This window comes from Pavona decussata, unplaced genomic scaffold (genome assembly GCF_977016875.1).
Source record: "Pavona decussata unplaced genomic scaffold, jaPavDecu1.1 SCAFFOLD_127, whole genome shotgun sequence".
Taxonomy (NCBI): domain Eukaryota; kingdom Metazoa; phylum Cnidaria; class Anthozoa; order Scleractinia; family Agariciidae; genus Pavona; species Pavona decussata.
This window is the reverse complement of record NW_028145541.1, coordinates 983,048-1,004,742: the sequence shown is the minus strand read 5'-3', so window position 1 is coordinate 1,004,742 and position 21,695 is coordinate 983,048. Positions and strand designations below refer to the sequence as shown.

Sequence of the window (21,695 nt, the reverse complement as noted above, 5' to 3'; positions counted from 1 at the left end):
AGTGTACTATGCCGACTTGTTACTTTTTTTAAAATTTATGTTGATACTTTTTGGGAGCCGAACTTGGTTTATCAGTAATGCTTCTGCGAGAAACTCGTCCCTGTGCTAAAACATTGTGTATGCTAGATTTGAAGTTTTTGGGAATTTTCTGTACGTTTCTATGGGCGTGTTTATGGTGGGAAATATGGCCCGTTACTCACTTATATTCTGCTGTGTGCTAGTAAAGGAGATAAGCAACAAGTAAGCAAACAGCTAGACAGACAAACAGACAAACAGACAGACAGAGAGACAAACAGACAGACAGATAGACAGAGAGACAAACAGACAGACAGACAGACAAACAGACAGACAGAGAGTCAAACAGACAGACAGACAGACAGAGAGACAAACAGACAGACAGACAAACAAACCAACACATTTCCTAATACTTTTTTAGATTTACCAGAGTTTCATGACACCTCTCACCTTTGCTTTTGCAGATCATAGAAGTGCTTAATGCTTTAGAGACATTTTCAGTCTTGTCCGAGTCCAAGATAGAAGGCATAGAAACAATCTCCAATCGATTCCAACACATGTACTCTTCACTAAAGAAAAAGCCTTACGATCCATTGGACCACAGGAAACCGGATTTTGAGGCCGACTTCTTCGAGTTCACGCGTCATATCAGTGAAATTCAGGTTTGTAATGTGCTGGCTTTCTATTGTAAAGCGACTGAAATAACACTGTTAAGGTATCAGCCACCCTTCAGGACCGTCCGCGCGCGGATCGCTGTAGCGTTAGTTGTTTTTATAAAAACCCCTATAAACCATATATTTTTTAAAAGCTTAATAATTCCAGATTATGGATTTGAACTAACAAAAACTATTTACGTAAATGTGTTTCGAAATTAGAACGCTTTGTGTAAAAGTACACGTCTCTATAAATCATGTTCCACTCCCGTCGGAAATGAACGGAAGAAAACAATTAACACCGCATTCGCTTCTCAACACGTTCCACTAAAAAACCGTGTCTCAGATTTTTGACAAGTGTGTTTGTTTCTCTTTTATTAGCAAATGAAGTTGGGGGAGGCAATTAGTCAACACTCCCTGTGGAAAAAAGGCTCTAGCTTTAAAATCAAAAGGAGTATTAAAATTCGCAGACACGGTTTTGTAGAAGAGATATATGGCATCACTCTGGCCAAATTTGAGCCAAATTGATTGAAAGGCTGCCGACTTGGAGTTCAAAACGTACGAGTCGATCGGCAAAATTTGCGTTCGGAGATAAAATAGAAAATACATTTTTGGCGGCATCCTACCTGGAATGAGATTATAACACCTAAATGTTTATTCTGATTGATATCAGAGAGGGCTCAATTTTCTCTAACAATAGGACTTTGACAGGTAACATGCAACAGGAACAAACTTTCGCGGCAAGCAGCGGGAAATGACTATTTTGCTTCCAGTCAGTTCAATTACACTGCGTGTGGACAAAAGACAAAATTTTTGTTGAGGTTAGTGAATGTACATGCATAGTAATCGTTTAATTTACAAACAGCAATACGCTTTTCATGTAACAATAAAAATATATTGTGTTTATTTCTTGAAAGGTTGGCTAAATTGGTAAAGATGCCGAAAACCAGTGCGAAATCAACACGAACGAAAGCGAAGCCGCCGAATGTCCACCACCGATTGCTCGAAGGTCAAGAACTGAGGCCCGGTTTATTTCAAACGCTCTGCTCTTCTCGGAAGAATTAAAAACAGAATTTGTCTTGTGCGACGGACAGCTTTCATTCTCGCACTGGATTCTCCAGGTCGAACCAAGTCCATGCTTAGTCGCTACATTTTCCACGACTTGGACACTTCCGTGGCAAAAATACAGACTCGTCCCGTTTCTGAAGGAGAATTTCACTCGATACAATAGCTAGACCGCTTATTGTTTTCCACGTTCCATCAGCAGATGGGGTCGATGAGCTTAATTGGCTTTCTTCTTCTGGTTCTTCAAGCTAAATTTTGGAGCGGCTTGCGCTCTCAGCAACTGTAGCATTTTCGCTTTTCTGAAAATCCAACTCCTCCAGCCACTTCTCTTGCCGATAAAATGAGCCTTTGTCGCTCTCTGCCAATTTTGCAGCCCATTCTTTGACAAACTCGCTCTTCGATTTCTTTTTCGCTCTCGGTTTCGATGAGGAAAACGGACACGATCTTTTCTTTTTTTTTTTTGGCGGCATTTTCACCGAAAAAAACGCTAAATATCGAGGTAAAGGCTATAAACAACACGAAGACAATTCGCACGTGTTGTGTCGTTCGAAGCACGCACTCGGGATCACGTTACTAGTTCAATGACAGATCTTGTCAACGATCAATTAAGATAATTAACGAGAAAAAATCTTTTACCCCCGATATCTTTCGACAGAAATAACATTTTCTTCTGATTTTTTTTTTTTAAAAGAAAGCTCTCAAGCATATCTATTTGAAAACGTTGAAACCTCAATAAAACAGCGATCCACGCGCGGACGGTCCTGAAGGGTGGCTGATACCTTAATAAGTGAATCATGTTTTGTTTTGTATAGAATCACCTGAAAATGTTTATGAGCGGCTGTTTTGAGAAGATTTCCACCACAACACAGTCACTGGAACTACTTAGCAGGTGCGTATGTTCATGCCTTGACTACCAGGGGATTGTCTTTTTGCACTTTATTAAGCCTGGCCAAAGAAGAACGAGCAAGCTCTGATTGCAAAATCTCGCCACAGTACCAAAGAGCTCTCTACTGAAAAACTCGATTCAAAGGTGTCCGTGCGTTCCGAAGTCTGAAATGTCAGCCGTGTCCCCTGCGGGTTAGGGGGAGGAGACGGCTGACATTTCAGACTATGCGTTCCGGAGCGAATTGGAATTTGGAAGTGTTGGTTTTCGTGGAGAGAGGAAAACCGGAGAACCCGGAGAAAAACCCTCGGAGCAAGGACGAGAGCCAACAACAAACTCAACCCATTTCTGACGTCAACGCTGGGAATCGAACCGTGCGCTTAGCCTCGCTTTCATAATGATGTTCAAAGCCAATCAGAAATGGCCAATTTGTATCAGTTTCAAGTTTAAGGTTTTTAGTGAGGTCGATAAAATCATTAGACTTCGCTGAAACATTACACGCTAGTCTTATCGCTTGATTTCTTCCAAACAAGTACACTCTTCTTCTTTTACTCTAATGTATAACAGATCCAAATTGATTTATCCTCTTGTTTAGATTTGAAAAGCTGGGAATTCCTAGTTTACAACCATACATTGAGGAGAAGTACAGTGATCTTCTTAAGCATTTCGGCAAGGAAGTGGATCTCATATCCAAGGTAACTTAGTAACATTAACAAATTTTTGATGTAGGTCTTCAGTGAGTGACAGTCATACTCGGACAAAGAGAATCCGAGTGCTCCTATCAGGAGTCGAACCTAAGACCTTCCGATTATTAGTTCGGATGCTCTACCACTGAGCTACAAGAGAGTTGTGGGAGCTAAGGCCATTAAACTAGGTTCCTGGGACAAACATCCTGTATACTGCTAGGATTTGAATGTCAATATGTGGCATGTGCGCTATGAAGCAATGAAATAAATGTGATGGTATACTCTATTAAGCCTGGTGAATAAATTAGTCTCCGTCTGTCTAACCGCCGAGGTCGCTTACCTCAGTTGGGAGAGCACCGTGCGAGAGGTCGCGGGTTCAAATCCCGGCTGGACCAACACTCTAGAATTCTAAATAACTGAGGAGAAAGTGCCGCCTTTGTAATGACATCTGCAAACGGTTAAACTTTCTAGTCTTCTCGGATAAGGACGATAGACTGTAGGTCCCATCTCACATTGTTCCTAATAATCTGCGAGACGTTAAAGAATCCATACTCTGTTCGAAAAGAGTAGGGGACGTAGTCCCCTGTGTGGTGGTCTATTTCTATCTGATTTCACCTGTCTTTCACATTGATGGGTGGGTTGGGTGGGTGGGTAGGTGAGATCAAATTATGGACCGATAGTGGCTGCCAGTGGCGCCTTTACATGCTGACGTCCGTCTTACATGCATTACCATTACCAAAACGGCGTTTTTCGTCTTTGAAAACAATTAGGCTACTCGCTCTTGTTTGTGCTTATTTTCCGCATTGCACAACTTCTTTTTTCTGTTGCAGTTATATCAGCGTAATTGTGAAAACCCTCCAGTTCAACGTGATGTTCCTCCTATCTCCGGACGCATCAAGTGGGCCCGTCAGCTCATGAGACGCATTCGTAATCCTATGGACGTCTTTGAACAGCATCCATCTTGTTTAAAAACGCCAGAAGCATCGAGAATTATCCGTAACTTTAACCAGTTGGCCACTGTACTAGTCGAGTTTGAGATTCTTTACCACAATGGTTGGCTTAAGCAGGTGGAAGTCGCCAAGACAGGTGTGCAGCATATACTTCAGTCTTCAAAGACATCAACATTCTTTTCACTTAAATAGGCCATTTCTGAGTTGCTTTGAACCTCATTATGAAAGCGAGGCTAAGTGCAAAGTTTTTATTATGGATATTAGTTTTCATTCATATGCAAACAAAATAATTTTCATATGAAAAGCTTTGCACCCAGCCTCGCTTTTATAATGAGGTTCACAGCAACTCGGAAATGGCCTATTCTAATTAGCAGCAGTTAGATGTAAAATCATGCATTGAATTTGAATTGAAATGTATGAAAATTTATTACGATGTGGTGCAAAGACGAACGTGAGCTTTAGACGAGAGATTGTTTGTATATCGAAAAAGCTAAAGTGCCAAAAGTGTTCGATTATCATAGAGCGGATGCCCGATTTCCTTAACACATCGTTTAATAGACTCAAAAATGGTTACATTATGGCGAGGGAAACAGGGTATCACTCATGCAAAGGTGGTCTTCGTACTTATGATCAAACATATAATATTTATATAATGAAGTAAAAGTTGAGTGCCCTTACTTAATTACGTCTCAATTCCGCTTTATTACAGAAGTGTATATAGTCGAATTGGTATCAGGAAAACGTTGATTTAATCAAGAAATGGAATTGGTGACCTTTCTTTTTCTGACTGCAATTCAATTATTATGAAACTATAGGCGTTTTCCATTTGTTTAATTACCGGTTTAATTACCCGTGACTGACAAAAAGCCACGTCGTGTGACATGCGACGTATTGGTTGATTTTCAGGGTTGCAGGCATCACTGTTGGTTCGACACCCAGACACTGGTGAGCTCTACGTGAACTGCGATCCTCAGCTGATTCAGTTGATCCGTGAGACAGAATGTATGATGAAGATGAACCTATCAATACCAGAGACAGCGCGCCTGCTGTATTTCAGAAGAGATACTATCAAGAACCTGGCCGATGAACTCAATGTGAGAATCCTTCAGCCGTACACTGCTATACTGATATTATAGAGATTTAGAATTAACTTTACAGCAAACGGCAGAAATTGAGCACGTCACCTTGTTTATCCTTCATATGCACTTTTTTCACTTTCTCAGTAAATTTGAGTAGTTTTGCGTTAGCATCCAAGGCAAGAATAAGTTTGCACCATTCTCATCTGTGTACTCATTTTTTCAAGAAAACATAACCACGAATTCTAAATCTTCCTGTTAGAGAAACAGCAAAAATGACCACGTGACTATGTTTATCCAAGTCTCGTCTTCATACTGTTTAAGAAGAAAACATAAATACGAACACTGAATCTCACGTTTGCCGTCGGTTTGCCGTAAATGCGATTCTAAATCTCTCTATTATTGTTCTTTAAAATACGTCAATACTAAAAACAGACGATACTCCGTCAACTTGACTCAGATTATGACTTCCTACCAGCAACAGTACTTCTTCGGACTACATGTGTATGAGCAAAACACGCAGACGTCTGACGTTCTAGGTTTAACCCAAAGACTGTTCGCCGTCCTTTTCTTTAGCTATAATCGAGGAGGCAAGCTGAAGAAACCAGTGCCCGTTAGCTCCCCTTCAAGAAAGGGAGTAGACCGTTTACTTTTGTTATGCTTGCTAGATTCTAGTACGAGTGTGAATTTTTCAATAGAGAAAGATTGCGCACGCGTAAATCACTGTCATTTTGGCGGGAAAACGAGGTAGCCATCGTCATTTTACTCAGTACAACTTTTTTTGTGAGAACGTCGTCGAAAACAAGCTCTCGAAACGTAGATGATGTGGTCTTTTTGGAATCACAAAAGGTCTTGGCTATCATAATTCAAAAGAATTGCATCAAGTTGGTGGCTCATAAAGAGTAAAATGAAGCTTAATCCTGGGATATATCTCTTCTTAGTACTTCGCTAAAAACTTGAACTCAAATTTCGTATTCGTAGTCTTACTCATACTTGAATTTAAAAGTCTCTATTGATGGTCAGAGATCGCTAATTCCGTCATTTTTGCTTTACATTCTCTCCTCTTTTTGAGCAAATGTCACACCCTTCGATTAGAATGTCTGTTAATTTTTGGATCACATTCGCCTTCCTGAGTTAAACAAACTTAAAACTGAGACGTTCCTCCCGACTAACTTCTACCTGTTTGTTCACTCGGCTTTACATTGTGCGTAGCTCTTTTCAGCAGGTATTACAATTGCGTTTATGTTTTCATTATCAACAGCTGATGCTTGGAGATTTTAAGAAAGTTCGTGCGAAGATTCCAAACATCTTTCTTCCTCTGATGGGGCCACACCTGCAACGAGTAAGTTATCACTGCCTGATGTAGTTTATGCATGATAGGATGTCTTTACTTTTTATGCGTTTGTAACTGAGATGATTAAAGTTCTATTAAGCCCCCCCCCCCCCCCCCGTTTCTAATAAACTCCCCACTGGGGGAGGGGGGTTCAGATGTTCTAATAAGTCGCCCCTTCCATGTCTGAAAACACAGAAGAAATAATAGATGCGGCATTTTTTCAGTCAGCCAATGGTACAGGCACACCCATTAGTTCTCCTTACAGAAGTCGACCCAAAGACCTTCCGATTACTAGTTCGGATGCTCAACCACTGAGCTACAGGAGACTCGTGGGAGCTTAGGCCATTTAGTTAGGTTCATGCGACAACCATCCTGCATACTGCTAGGATTTAAATATTGATGAGTGAAGAAATGCTTTAAAACTCAGGCTTAGTAATAGTAAAAAAATCAGTTAGTTTGTCTATAGAAAAATTTATGATACGCAACCCATTAGTGCTATGTTTCAGTTTAAGCTGTGATAAAAATTTTGGAAAAGCTAATTTAAGTTTTTTGTTTTCAAAACTCAAGATAATTGAAATAACACCCCCTCCCCCTCCCTCCTCCTCCTCTTAAGACCTGAAAGAAATAAGCCTCTGGGAACTTAATAGAACTTCTACAATAATAATTTCTGCCGGTCACACGCGTTGCTGCGTTTCGTGTTTTTGGTTTTTAGGTCGATGCCGCCATCAGTCCTGGTGTTACCATGCTGAACTGGAATTCACTCAACATACCTACTTACATCTCCAATGTGTACAGTCGGTTGAGGCAGGTGGATTTATTGGTAAAGCAAGTCAATGACATCCGTGATGCTCGCATTGATGCTGTGCTGCGAGAGATTAGCGAGACTGTCCTTTGTGAATTACCTAAAGATGATCCTTGGACTATTGATCAATTTGTTACTAAAACACAGGTGAGTTCAGTACGATGCTCTCATTTTTTGCTCATGTTGTTTGACATCACGTTATGCTGAGGTGTCTCAGGAGTTAAGTTCTAAATGTAAGTTAGACAAGGCAACGTTTAGCAATAATTTCACGAGCGCGCGCGTAGGAAACAAGATTATAGATAGCCAACAAGGCAGAGTTTGCTATGATCATCTCGTATCCAACGAGCGCGAGTGGAATGATAATTATTGTTTTATTAAAAACAACATCGAAAAATCTTTAAATCTTGCTGATTTAGTTATTGTTTTCTTTTCCCCTGACGCGTACTCTTGCCATATTTGTGGGGTATGGTATAATGGCTCGTATGCCGTGGCCGGCAAACCAATCAGGACGGTTGGAGCTACTGACTGCGATTTTTCTGTACGACTTGTTCAATCAATCAGGCCCCCGTTGTTCAAAGGGCGGATAACTTTATCCAGTGTATAAGTCACTATCCAGTGGTGCAAATGTATACCAAACAACGCTTGTGGCAAGTTTCTCACACAATCCCATACTTAAATTAGACATACGCTTGTACTCTATACCCATATTATATAGGGCTATAGGGAAATCCTTGCACACATTTATTTGCCACCATAGCAACCTATCCAATGGATAAAATTATCCGCTCTTTAAACAGCCGGGGCCAGGTCAACAACCAGAGACATTTATACCATCTACTGACGTTCCACAATTCACTTGACTCTGAAGATGACTTCCGCTCAGGTTGTCGAAACGTCAGTCAATGTCACCTCAAGCTGTCCTTCTCAGGACTACACTCACCCGGATGATAATAATTTACGTACTTATGACATGACTCCTTGACAACAACAACAACAACAACAACAACAACTTTATTTTTCACATTTCCTTTTAAGATAGTGTTAATACATATCTGAATATTTAGTTAATTTAAAGTTTAAAAAAAACATTAATACGGATAACTAAACATAAATATCTAATGTGGAAACGCCAGGCGCCTAAGTAAACCATATGGTTTTTTAAGTTAGACGCTAGTCTTGTAAAGAAGCATTTTAAATCTAACCATCTACATACATATTCAACACACACACACACACACACACACACACACTCACAGACGACACACGCACTGCTCATACACTGACTGTTATAATAAATAAATTAGAGGAATTTGACTAGCTAGGTCATTATTTTTGCTTGGTTCAAACCATTTACAGAAGTTTTCTTAGTAAGTGTCATACATACTGTTTGGTGTTTTTAGAAACGCTGTGAGCAGCTCGGAAAGGGATTGGATCACATGAGTCTGTGCGTGGAGGAAGCCGTTCATGAACTGGCGAGCATCTTTCTGGACAGCTTAGATAGTATTGGTGTATCAGCGCTAGGTCCGAGGTCTCCATCCGCCAAGTCTTCTGATAAGGATAGAGACCGTAAATTGGAGAGTGGCCGCGGAGAAAAGGACAAGGATGGACAGAGAGAAAAGACGCCTAAATTACCTGATGAAAAGACTATAGACGAGGAAATCGATGAGCTGATTTTGTATTTTAATCATCGCAATTTTGAAGCGCTTTTACGCGCCACAAGAAATGCTCTAGATGGAATGAAACGCAGATTGTTCTGCACCAGGTGCCTTCATTTAATCCTGTTCTTTTCTTGATTGGCTTATTTTGCTTATTTGTCCCCCCACCGGGGGAGAAGGGGGAGGGGGTACTATACGAGGAGACCCGGGGCAACCTACACCGTTTGATACTTCTTACATAGTTGGTCGAGAGGACAAAAGAACGAACAACAGAACAATGCTCCCAACCCTAAAAAGCAATGCAGCTGTAGGTTATAAGGGTCCAGAGTAAAAAGAGCTTTTGAAGGGTGCAGGTCTACTGGAGACCCGCTTGAAAGGGGTACCTTTTTCAAGTTGGAGGTATACAAAGAGGGTACGGTTTCTCAAGCTCAAGTATAGAAAAAGGCGTGGAAAACTGTTATTTAGATATTTAAAAGGGCCTTTCAAAAGAGATGCAGTGTTTCTACTGTAAGTATGTGAAAGGGGTACCATTTCCTATGGAAGGTATATGAAAGGGTTACCTTTTCTGTCCAAAATGGTTTATAAAAGGGTAAGGGTTTGGACCTCGGGGTAGAGCTTCGCCGTATAAATAGATAATACGGTTAATTTCGTAAGACTGTGGTTAAACCTCGGTGCGGGAGAAGATAAGGTAATTTGGCCGCCGTAAAGAGATTCGAGTGCTGACGTTTCGAGCGTTAGCTCTTCGTCAGTGGGAATCCCCGTATGAAACTTTGTTGAGTACACCCCCACCCCTTGTTATTCGTACCACAACTTAAGTATTGGAAATAATGTGATGGAATCTGTTAAGCCTGGTGAACAAATGAGAATGATGTATTATTCAGTAATGACACAGGCAAATTCGGAAAAAGAAATTCCGAGTGCTCCTATCAGGAGTCGAACCTAACATCCTGCATACTGCTAGGATTGGAATGTCAAGGTGTGGCATATGCGCAACTGTATATGTGTCATTTCTGAATAATACATCATTCTCAACTGTGCCTACTAATACCGAAGTATTTTTGCGCGGTTAATGACTATGCGGGAAAAGAAGATCTTAGCAAGAGCTATGAAAATCCAAAAAGAAAATTGGGGATAACCACTCATTTTTTAGAGATAATAAAGCCACAGTTATTCTAAAAAGCAGTAAAATACAAAGCAGTGTATGGCATTTTCTTCCAAATTTAAGCTTTACTATCTCTGAAAAACGCATGGTTACCCCCAATTTTCTTTTTGGATACTAAGATCACTTGCTAAGTTCTGCTTTCTCTGCATAGTGTTAAACCGGGCAAAAATATCCCTCTATTAGTAGGCGCCACCCATAGGAAACCCGAGTATCTCGAGATGCGCAGAACGTATGCGCAGTAACAGTAGTAGGCACCGTCCTTAAGTATTGTTTTGAGTTGAAAACTTAAATGATTGTTGCTCGGGTTTGTTTATGGTAAATGGCAAACGTGAGATTGTACGTTTATGCTTTCTTTAAAAAAAGATACATAGATGAAAATAGCGCAAAGTAATTCTGGCCTTTGATGCTTACGCAAAACTACCCAATTTTATTGAGAAACGGAAAACAGCGAGCGGCAAATGTATAACAAACAATCACGAGGTCATTTCTGCCGTTTGCCATAAAGGTAATTCTAAATCTCTCTATTCTCTGACTGTATCTTCGTTTTTCTTTACATTTTACGTTCCACACCATGTGTTGCTTAAACCGTTTGATCCTGACATACTCTGGTTGTCTCTTTGTACTTTTATTTAGCACTACGCGGTCATCATACGGTAAAGGAACATTCACATCATCCGTTGATATGGCAAAAACTTACAACAAGGCTCCGTTCTTCAAGGCGGAAATAGCCCTTGTCATTCCACATGTGGTAAGTAACTGTGTATTGTCAGAATAGAATGCAGTCTGTCTAGAAGTGGAATATTGAAATAAATCTGGAAAATATCACATTCAGTCGGGTCATCGGTGGCGACGAGAGCGCCACAAAGAGATTGGTTTAATGAGGAAAAACAAATCACATTACCGAAAAAGATTGCGACTGGTACATTTACCCATAATTCTTAGCGTGCGAAATCCCTAAAACGCTCATAAAGACGCACAGAAAAGGTTCTAACATCTTCAAACCTAGCTTACACAATGTCGTTAGTACAGGGATGAATTTCGCAAAAAAATAGGTTTTCTATGTACCTATTGGCTGTGCTAGCTTCGCAAGTTATTGTGGTAAAATGTACAACCGCCATCGTTTCCCGTAGGGTGGATTGCTCTGCACGTACGTTATAAATTTTGGACCATTTCTTTGCCGTCCTCTGCAAAACATCGACGTGAGATGACCAAATTCAATGTTTCGTGGAGAGCGTGAGCACACTGCGGTGAATTGTACATTCTTTTTCTTAACTTGAACGCTGTTGCAACTAATTTGATTGGCCATTTCCGAGTTGCTGTGAACCTCATTATCAAAGCGAGGCTAAGTACAAATCTTTTCATATGAAAATTAGTTTTGTTTGCATTTGAATGAAAACTTTACATTTAGCCTCGCGAGTTTCACTTGAATACAATGCAAAACTGTCATTTGCAATGAAATGGTTACCAAAGAAGAAAGGGAATTGGTAGCGTCCAAGAAGAAACTTGAAAAACGACTGGAATCTTATTGTTTCATGTAAGAATGCAATAAAATAGTTTTGTAAACTAATAAAAAAAAGTCAACTAAAAATAATCTTGATCATTATGAAATGTTCAAGTAGTAACCCTTAGTAATCTATAATTTAATTCTATGAAGGTTCGTTCTTGCTGACTCATTTTCCCACTCTTTAGAGCGGTTTTCAATTGAGTGTCGTAAACCAAAATCAAAGTAATTACTCTGGCCAATCGTAACACAACGAGCCAATCAGAATTCGAAGCAAATACATGAAACTGGCGCCAAGCGCGGTAAAACGCGTGAAGCGAAAACACGATTGGTTTTGGTTTGGATTCTCATTGGTTGAGAAAATGGCGCGAGTTCTGTTAACCAGTCTTAGAACGTAGTAATGCAAAACCAAACCAAACGCGAAATTACTTTCGACACTCAATTGGAAACCGCTCTATTGTAAATGAAATGAATCGCTCGTTGAGTAAGCTATGTTTCTGTCCTCGTGCACAGGTCATCCAGCCTACTTTAGACGACATCCAGCAGGCATTAAACAAAGCCACTCAGTCAGTATTGGATGTTAACCGGTCTGTGGCTCAGTGGGGACAGAAGAGGTTCAAAATGATGGAAATTAATGCTATCGAGGAGTCAGCTCAAGGATACATTAGAAGAACCGTACGAGCAACTGACTCAAGTAAATCATTTGTAAATTTCCCCAGATATTTGGTAGTTTAAATGTAAAACTACTGACTTGTGCTCTGGGGCGTAATCGGTTTATTTTCCATAGAATCTTGATGTTTGTCAAGACATGTACGAGTACAACATCACGATCAAAAATCGTCTGATCTTTTAGAAATTTCGTGGGATGTGTTATTAACTTTCTTAAGTTTTCCAAGAGCGAGCCAAGTCCTTTGACATATTTTTTAAAGATAAATACTTGTTTCCAAAGTATTTCGAATTGTTACGAACCTCTACCGAAGCTGACAGACGTTTGTCCGGAAAGTAACCGATTTGGTAGGACAGTTTCAAGACCTAAGGTAACTGAATATTCCCCGACCATTTAACGAAGAGCTTCCAAACTTTCCCAACTTTGTCCAACGTTCGCCTTGCAGCGAGGTTTTGAAGCGTGGTTTGGTGAAGATCTTCTCTTATCGTTTTCGTAACCATCAATTTTTATGTCTTTTCTGTAGAGGAAGAGATTCCCGCGTCGAAATTAAAGAACCACTACAAGAGCGTGTCTGAACACAAGGATATCACCAAGCTGCTCATGGTGCTCACATCAGTGATCAGCTCCACAAAGGCGGAGGTCATGACCTGTCTGGACTCCTTTACGCAATTCCACGCTGTCTGGGACGAGGACAAGGAGAAAGTTGTTGCTGTAGGTGTACTCTACTGCTTTAAATTAGAGAAAATCCCGCTAATCTATATAGTCGCCTCTCAATGTTCCAAGCAGGGTTTGTACGGTTCCTGGGAAATCCTGGAGAGTACTTGAATTTCAGTCTATCATTTTCCAGGCCCCAGTTGTTCAAAGGCCGGATAACTTTATCCGCTGGATAAGGCACTATTCAGGGTCTAAAACATACTTCGCGTTAAGTGTTGTCCAAGGTTTTCGTACACTCCCAAACTAAGCTGTGGTTAGAGTATGCATATTCGTTGTACACGAGGTTATACTGAAATCTTTGTACAGATTAAAACTGTCAGATATAGTGACTAATCCACAGGATAAAGTTATCTTGACTTTGAACAACTCGGGCCTGGAATGGAAGTCCTTGAAAATGGTAGGTCGGTCCTGGAAGATCCTGAAAATGTGTAAACTCAAGTAATAAAGTTTTATTGAAAGACACTGAGGATCAGCCAGATGGGAAAATCCAACAACTTAAAAATAGTTAATGTGTATTCTGGATCGTAGAAAAAATTTTCTGAGGCCTGAAAAAGTCCTGGAAATATGTTTCTAAAAAGGTTACAAACCCTGTCCAGGCCAACAGAGGTGTTCCTACGAACGTTCCCAGTCTCGTTTTCAAGGGGAAAAGCCCTGGGAACGAGGTTGGAACGCGCGTGGTAGCTGTGAACGAGTAGGAGCGGCCTATATTCATACGCTCGTTGGGTGAGGGTTCATTTCAAATTAACTTTATATTCACACCTGTTCGTTTTCTAAGAGATGAAAAATACAGCTTTTGAATTTCACTTTTATTGTAGGACTTTGTTGCCTCGGATCCAATTCTGTCAGAATTCAAAGCCGAGATCCTAAAATACCAGAACCTCGATCAAGAGGTCGACAACATCGAGCCAACCTTCAGGGTGGGGCACGGGGCCATTGAAATGATGTCAGGTACGTACGTATGTCACGCAGTCCTGTTGTGGGGGGGGGGGGGGGGAGGGGACCTCTCCTTTCTTACTTCTTTCTGACATCGAGCCAACCTTCAGGGTGGGTCACGGGGCCATTGAAATGATCTCAGGTACATACGTATGTCACGCAGTCCTGTTATGGGACGGACCTCTGTTTCGTTTATACCTGTTCTCTCTTGAGTATTTGGAAGATACCTTGTGTTTGAATCGCCTCTATTCTATGCAACTGTTTTTCGTAGTGCCATCCACCCTTTCATTAGAAATTTTATTCATATTTAAATTTTTCCCCATCGATTAATTATTTTATACTATGCGCTTTTGCGAATATTCACTATCCCTTATTTAATTTTGCAAATATTAGAATGTTACGATATTATTGTACCATTGTTTTTAAAGCATATTAACCTCAATATTGTGTATGTTGATTATATTTTTTCTTCTTTTTTTGAGGACCGTAAGTTAGAAAACTATGACAGGTTTCTCCGCCTCATCATTTCTCATTTCTCTGGGCCTCATCTTCATGAGTTAGCAAAGTCATACGAGGCAAGTTTGAACATTTAAAGCTATTCGTTGCTATTTTCTTTTCCAGAGCCGTTCAAGCTTGCCTTAAGAGTTGAAATCAAAGCATGGAAACTCCTATTTGGGCACAGCATCAACAATAAGTACAAACAGCAAATGGACGAAATCATGCAGTTTGTGTCTGAGTACAGTAAGCGACTTGGGCGGCAGATCAATGATCTGGAGGACGTGAGGAACGCTATGGCAGCTTTGGAGGATGTACGACAAAACGAGATCCGCATTGACATGATCCTTGAGCCAATAGAGGTATTCAAACATTAATGAAAAGTACCAGTTTCGGATGTGATTTGTTTTCTTTCTTGATTATTAAATTAGTATTTTCTGGGGCATGTTCTCTCCTCGAAAATCAGTTTAAAAATTGGAGAAGGAGGTTAGTTTTGCTGCGTCGGTGGGGAGTAGAACAACGACAGAAATGACAACGTGATAATGTTCACCCTACATTTGCCGCTCGTTCTTTTTTAGTTTCTCTTTAAAATATACCAAACATTTGTTTTAAAATTGGACTCGCTGAACTGATAGATTCGTATTTCCCAGACCAAAAAGTGCTTTCCAAGTTGGTTTTAGTTTTAACGAAAAACGTACTGTGATTTGCTCCAAGACCGTCCCTCTTCGATGGCCCCTTGTAATAAAGACTAACCATTTACAGTAACACCTGTCCAGTCAAAGAAATGTTGGATCAGAGAATTAACTCTTTAGAATATGGTAAAGTGTTAAGTGAATCCATGAAATTCATTGATTGGCCAGGAGCCATTCCTGGAAATTGTTACTCACATTCATTTCAAAATCTCAGTATCAATTTCCTGGTCCGGCTCTTGGCCATTTTAGACTGAATGTTCGCCTTTTTTTTTTTTGACAAACAAAACTGAGCGACAAGGACGGCCAATTTTGGAATCTAGATGTTAAATAGACAACTCTCAAGTGTTCACCCATGCAGTAGATGAAGGAGTACTTCACAAAAACTCATAGTTCACTCGTTTTCCCGCCAAAATGACACTGGTTCACGTATTTTGACGACTGGAAAAACTCGTAATTCACTCGTTTCCCCGCCAAAATGACACTGGTTCACGCGCGCGCTTTTTGACGATTGGAAAAACTCGTAGTTTACTCGTTTTCCCGCCAAAATGACACTGGTTCACGCGCGCGTTTTTTTGACGATTGGAAAAACTCGTAGTTCACTCGTTTTCCCGCCAAAATGACACTGGTTCACGCGCGCGCTTTTTGACGATTGGAAAAACTCGTAGTTTACTCGTTTTCCCGCCAAAATGACACTGGTTCACGCGCGCGTTTTTTTGACGATTGGAAAAACTCGTAGTTCACTCGTTTTCCCGCCAAAATGACACTGGTTCACGCGCGCGCTTTTTGACGATTGGAAAAACTCGTAGTTGTACTCGTTCTAGAATCTAAAGGTCTCTAATAAGATCTTGAACACATTTGTCTCATGAACGTGAGACTGTTGAGAAAGAAGGGAGCTCTCTTAGCTCCGTTAAATGTAACTAATGAAAATTCTCTGTAAGTTGTCTCAATCGTTTCAGTGCTGTTTGTTTGCTTTCGCCAGGAAGCATATGCGATGCTGAACAGGTTTGATGTGTCAGTGGCTCGTGAAGAAGTGGATGGAGTCGACACTCTAAGATACTCGTTTGAGAAACTCCTTGCTCAGGCGGTGAGTGAGAACAAGACACCCACTAATGCACAGTTATGATAAGATTAGATCGGTTCTCAATGGGCCTTATCACGGTTTTCGACGCCATTTTGACGAGTAGGCAAACACGCTTGAAATAACAGTGAAAGTGAGAAGTGATCATCGCAGTGAATTTTCCAATTTATGCAATTGGAAATTGGAAGCCTGAATTTTTTTCAGGCTTCCAATTTCCAATTGCATAAATTGGAAAATTCACTGCGATGATCACTTCTCACTTTCACTGTTATTTCAAGCGTGTTTGCCTACTCGTCAAAATGGCGTCGAAAACCGTGATAAGGCCTATTGAGTGTCGAAAGTAATTTCGCGTTTGCTTTGGTTTTGCATTACTACGCTCTGTGATTGGTCATCAAAACTCCCGCCACTATCTCAACCAATGGGAAGCCAAACCAAAACCAATCGTGTTTTCGCCGCACGCGTTTTCCCGCGCTTGGCGCCAGTTACATCTATTTGCTTCGAATTCTGATTGGCTCGTTGTGTTGTTTACATCTGTTGCGATTGACCCGAGTAATTACTTTGGTTTTGGTTTTACGACACTCAATTGGAAATCGCTCTAATAGATTATATATGGATCGACTAATTCCTAGAACGCGGTTGCCGTTAGGCATCTTTTACGGAAAGCATAAGGGATTTTCTTTTAGACAACACTTCCTTAGTCACAGAGAACAATAGACAAGGAGTAAGGCGAATGATTGCTTGTTTAGCAAGGCAGGGGAACACGAGACACTCCAAAATTTACTGATACCTATAACGCACTGTGTTATGCTTCTCAACATTCCGGCCTTCTTCGTTCTTTTGCTCTTCAGGGGCAAGTACAGAGTCACTTGGTCAAGATCCAGCCCAAGTTCAAAGCCGATTTACTGGAGAGAGTTGTTGTCTTCCATGACGACTCCACTAACTTTATGTCAGATTACGATGAGGTAATAATAATAATTATAATCATCATCATCATCATCATCATCATCATCTCGTTAACTCTTTTTCAATCGGTTTTTAGGTTGGTCCAATGGTGACTGGTATCACTCCGCAAGAAGCCAGCGAAAGACTCAACACTTTTCAGGTAATTTCTAAAGGGGTACTGTCTTAGATCTTATTAGCATTTCTAGAGACTAGCCGGCGGAAAACACATCACAACAGTCATAATTAAGATACGCAATAACATTGATATGATTTTATGCAACAACTCTCTGCAAATAGCAGGAAATCATTACCCAATGTTTGATTTTGCAGAACGTAAAGTGCTTGACAAATGTCAAAAGTTAGAACCACTTTTTTATAACTGGGCTTTACTTGGGAAGCCAAAGAATTCATCGAATAAATCTAACTTATCTATTTAATATTTGTATATTCTTCTCGCAAAGCAAGTTTTTATAATAACTCGTGCAATTACATATATGTTCGGTGCTGTTTTTCAGACTCGTTTTGATGAACTATGGCGAAAGTACGTCACTTACTCTGGTGGGGAGCAGCTGTTTGGTCTCCCTGTGACTGATTATCCTGAATTGGCTCGCACCAAAAAAGAACTGGGACTGCTACAGAAGCTGTACGGACTTTACAATGCTGTTATTGATGGTGTCAACGGCTACTATGACATCTTATGGACTGAAGTGGATATAGAGAAGATAAACAATGAACTGGTCGACTTTCAGAACAGGTGTTTTTGAAGTTATTAGATCATCAAATGAAGCCTAGGGCGTTGATCATATCGATTGATATTTATGTGATTTTATAGACAACAACTTAAAACAAGAAACCATAAAGGTTAATGTAAATATTCTGTGCTTATTCATGAGATTCTCACTTCCCCGAAAGGAGCCATATGTCAATCTTATTGTACTTCTTACAACCAAATGATTTGGTGGACTAATATAAGGTCATGTTTGCTCGGAGCCTACTGAAGCCAGAGAGAGCTTCTTTAGAACTTTTTTGTTTATTCTTGAGATTCTAACTTCCCCAAAACGAGCCATATTTCAATCTTACTACAACCAAATGATTTGAAGGATTAGGTCATCAAGTTTGCTATAAGGTCATGTTTGCTTGGATCCTGTTGTAGTCCGAGAGGGCGTCTTTAGAACTTTGTTTTGTCTTACCAGATATTCTATTAGCTTGACGCCATGTTTTAAACAGGATATAGTAATAATACAAACATATAAATGCAGAGAAAAACAGTCAATTTCTTTAGAGTGAGCGTAATGGTCGACGAGCACTCAGTACAGTGGACCCAGAAAACTAGGTACTCAGTAGAGAAATTAAGCAGCGACGACAGCAGCGTCAACGAAAACGTCACTTGAATATATATATATTCATTTTATATTGTATAAGCTAACATAGTTTAAAATTGGTAAAAAGGGGGCTTAAAACTGATCTAAGAAACTTAAAAAGTTTCCAAATTTTCGAACCTTATCTCTGGTTCTTCTTCGGGGGACAATGAATCTGAAATTCAAAATCACTGCTCCATGTTTCGGCTCTTCTTTTTTTTTTATTTCTGGAGTCTTTACACTCAAACACTGACAAGAACTCTGTCAACGAAAGAATGGAGTTCCTAAGGGCATTTGTGCTGCTGTTAAGGTCTCTTGGGAGCCGAAATATGAAGCAGTGATTTTGAATTTCAGATTCATTGAACCAGAGATACGGTTCGAAAATTTGGGAAACTTTTTAAGTTTTTTAGATCAGTTTTAAGCCCTCTTTTTACCGATTTTAATCATGAACACTGATCGCCAAAGAGCAACTAACACAGTTTGACCTGTTTGGATTCTTGGGCGGAAAATTTGAATCGCCGAGAATTTAAGGAAACAAAATCTTATTCCCCGAATTAACAAGGTGCGGTTGGCTTTCCAAAAATGGTAGTTGACCTTGTTCACACTTTCAACTACGTATTTGTTCCTCCGAAAACAAAAGGGCTTAGTTTTTTTTAGCATTACCAAAGTTTGAGGTGACCTTTCGCTAAAGAAAACGATAGTTTTTCTTTACAATTTAAATCCGAATTTCTGAGGAGGGTAATGTCTTTCCGAAGAGATATTTCACCTAAACGAACCATTGGTTGCAAGTAACAAGTCGGACAACTCATATTACACGCGGTGTAATTTTTTAATTGCTCAGGTGTCGAAAGCTGCCTAAAGCGTTGAAGGAGTGGCAGGCGTTCAACGAATTGAAGAAGAAGATTGACGACTTCAACGAATGCTGTCCACTTCTGGAGTTGATGGCCAACAAAGCCATGAAAGATCGGCACTGGGAAAGAATAGCGAATGTTACAGGACATAAGTTTGACGTTGAGTCAGAAAACTTTTTGCTCAGGAATATCATGGAGGCTCCTCTCTTAGCAAACAAAGAAGACATCGAGGTTAGTTCGCAGTAGTAAGATAGTCATCCGAAAAGTTACTGAAAACTGTTTGATGAATTTAACCGTCAGTCTCAATCCCTTTTTAGCTTCGTACCATCCTCTATCGTTTGCTTTCCTCCTCCAATCTCGTTTGCACCATTCCTTCTTTCTAATGTCCTTACTGGCTTTCCCCTCTCTGCCCCCTTGTTATTCGCCTCCATCCATTTATGGCTCTCTTTCCTCTGTCTTGCCTCCTCAAAAACCAACATTACCAAATTCCAATACCATCTGGAGACTATCCCCAATTTGTGCTCTTCGCTAAATGCATTGACACTTAAGGACGGTGCCTCCTAAAAACAGAGATATTTTTGAGCATTTTATGAATATGTGGGAAAAGCATATCTTAGCAAGTTGTTCTGGAATCCAAAAAAGATAATTGGGGGTAACCATGCATTTGCAGACCTGGAAAAAGTATGGAACATAAAGGTAAGTCTGACAAAATAGGGGGGGGGGGGAGGGGGGGGAAGAGAATCCCTTCAAAACTGCAACAAATACTTTTAAATTGCTAAGTAAAATCTTTGCAAGCTAATCGAATTTCATCTGCATTTCATCTTTGTCGAAATTATTTATGTTCCATGCGGGAGTGTGATTTGACTCATAACCTCGAGTGTGGAAAAAGAAAACAATGGTTTGTTCAAAAGTACGGAAAAAGTCTTGAATTTTGTAGACTGCGAGCAGTGGCACTTTTTTCGTCAGATCACGCGCGCAATCGCGCGCGCTGCAGAACTGAGGAGAAGAAAGAGACCACTTGCAGGCTATGAATTTTGCATACAAAAATGTGTACAAACCCTGAAATTTATGTTTTCAGGACATCTGCATCTCGGCCGTAAAGGAGAAGGACATTGAAGCTAAGCTGAGTCAGGTTGTAGCAGAGTGGAAGTCGCAAGCGTTTAGTTTTTCACCGTTTAAGAACCGTGGAGAGTTACTACTGAAGGGAGGAGAAACAACCGAGATTATCTCGCTGCTAGAAGACAGTCTTATGGTGCTGGGCTCGCTGCTTAGCAACAGGTGATACGTTATGTCACATGTACCTAGTACATGAACCTAGTTTAATGGCCTTAGCTCCCACGAGTCTCTTGTAGCTCAGTGGTAAAGCATCCGAACTAGTAATCGGAAGGTCTGAGGTTCGACTCCTGATAGGAGCACTCGAATTTTTTTTCCGAGTATGCCTGTGTCGCTTACCGAATAATACATCATTCTCAATGCTGCGTTATGCCACTTACTTACGTTATATCATATTACTTAACTTGGGGCTTCCACGCAAGGTATGTGCTCCATCATCTTGTTGGCCGGAGTGCGATAGACCGCATGCATATATCATATACCATACTTAGAGATCTTTCCTTTGCTATTTATTATCACCGAGGTCTGGACATTCTCAAGAACCATTTATCCCTACTACTTCGCTCGTGACAGTCTATAAGGCACTTTTCCAGCCCTTTTTCGACTGGTGCTCCCCTCTGTGGGATGCCTGTGGCAAGGTCCGGAAAGACAAGCCACAGCCACACACTGGTCATGACTAAACTCTTGTATCAGCGTGCACTCAATGCTACGAGACAAACGTTTTAATATTTTTGCTGTTTAGATACAATGCACCGTTCAAGAAGGACATTCAGAGCTGGGTCCAGAAGCTATCCAACACATCTGATATCATCGAGAACTGGATGGTAGTGCAAAATCTATGGGTTTACTTAGAAGCTGTGTTTGTTGGCGGTGACATCGCTAAACAGCTGCCACAGGTATGGACCGGAGTGTACAATGGATCCTTGGTATTACAAAGTAGTTATCAACGGTATCCGAAATTTCTTGGACATAGCAGAAGTGAGACACTGTGGAGCTGGATTTTGAATTTACGGCTATGTCTGTTTTATTTTTCTACTCTTCAGGGAGCCACTTCACCAGGTTTTGTCTTCT

General features: G+C 40.5%; 1 protein-coding gene and 1 non-coding gene across 2 annotated transcripts in view; one reads left to right on the top strand and one right to left on the bottom strand.

The window, feature by feature from the left end:
• The window catches only part of LOC146469081 (dynein axonemal heavy chain 8-like), a 97,273-nt gene that overhangs the window by 22,181 nt on the left and 53,397 nt on the right, over positions 1 to 21,695 (top strand). The window contains exons 11-30 of the mRNA XM_085123717.1: positions 480 to 677; positions 2,546 to 2,622; positions 3,212 to 3,311; positions 4,133 to 4,388; positions 5,159 to 5,346; positions 6,590 to 6,670; positions 7,374 to 7,610; positions 8,864 to 9,225; positions 10,914 to 11,028; positions 12,295 to 12,475; positions 12,972 to 13,159; positions 13,978 to 14,110; positions 14,717 to 14,952; positions 16,262 to 16,366; positions 17,209 to 17,322; positions 17,400 to 17,462; positions 17,818 to 18,056; positions 19,502 to 19,742; positions 20,590 to 20,789; positions 21,367 to 21,520. Coding sequence (XP_084979843.1) covers positions 480 to 677; positions 2,546 to 2,622; positions 3,212 to 3,311; positions 4,133 to 4,388; positions 5,159 to 5,346; positions 6,590 to 6,670; positions 7,374 to 7,610; positions 8,864 to 9,225; positions 10,914 to 11,028; positions 12,295 to 12,475; positions 12,972 to 13,159; positions 13,978 to 14,110; positions 14,717 to 14,952; positions 16,262 to 16,366; positions 17,209 to 17,322; positions 17,400 to 17,462; positions 17,818 to 18,056; positions 19,502 to 19,742; positions 20,590 to 20,789; positions 21,367 to 21,520 — 3,468 coding nt within the window. The remainder of the gene's footprint in view (positions 1 to 479; positions 678 to 2,545; positions 2,623 to 3,211; positions 3,312 to 4,132; positions 4,389 to 5,158; positions 5,347 to 6,589; positions 6,671 to 7,373; positions 7,611 to 8,863; positions 9,226 to 10,913; positions 11,029 to 12,294; positions 12,476 to 12,971; positions 13,160 to 13,977; positions 14,111 to 14,716; positions 14,953 to 16,261; positions 16,367 to 17,208; positions 17,323 to 17,399; positions 17,463 to 17,817; positions 18,057 to 19,501; positions 19,743 to 20,589; positions 20,790 to 21,366; positions 21,521 to 21,695) is intronic.
• Trnai-aau (transfer RNA isoleucine (anticodon AAU)) lies at positions 3,390 to 3,462 on the bottom strand. The gene has a single exon. It is a non-coding gene; the product is annotated as a tRNA-Ile (tRNA).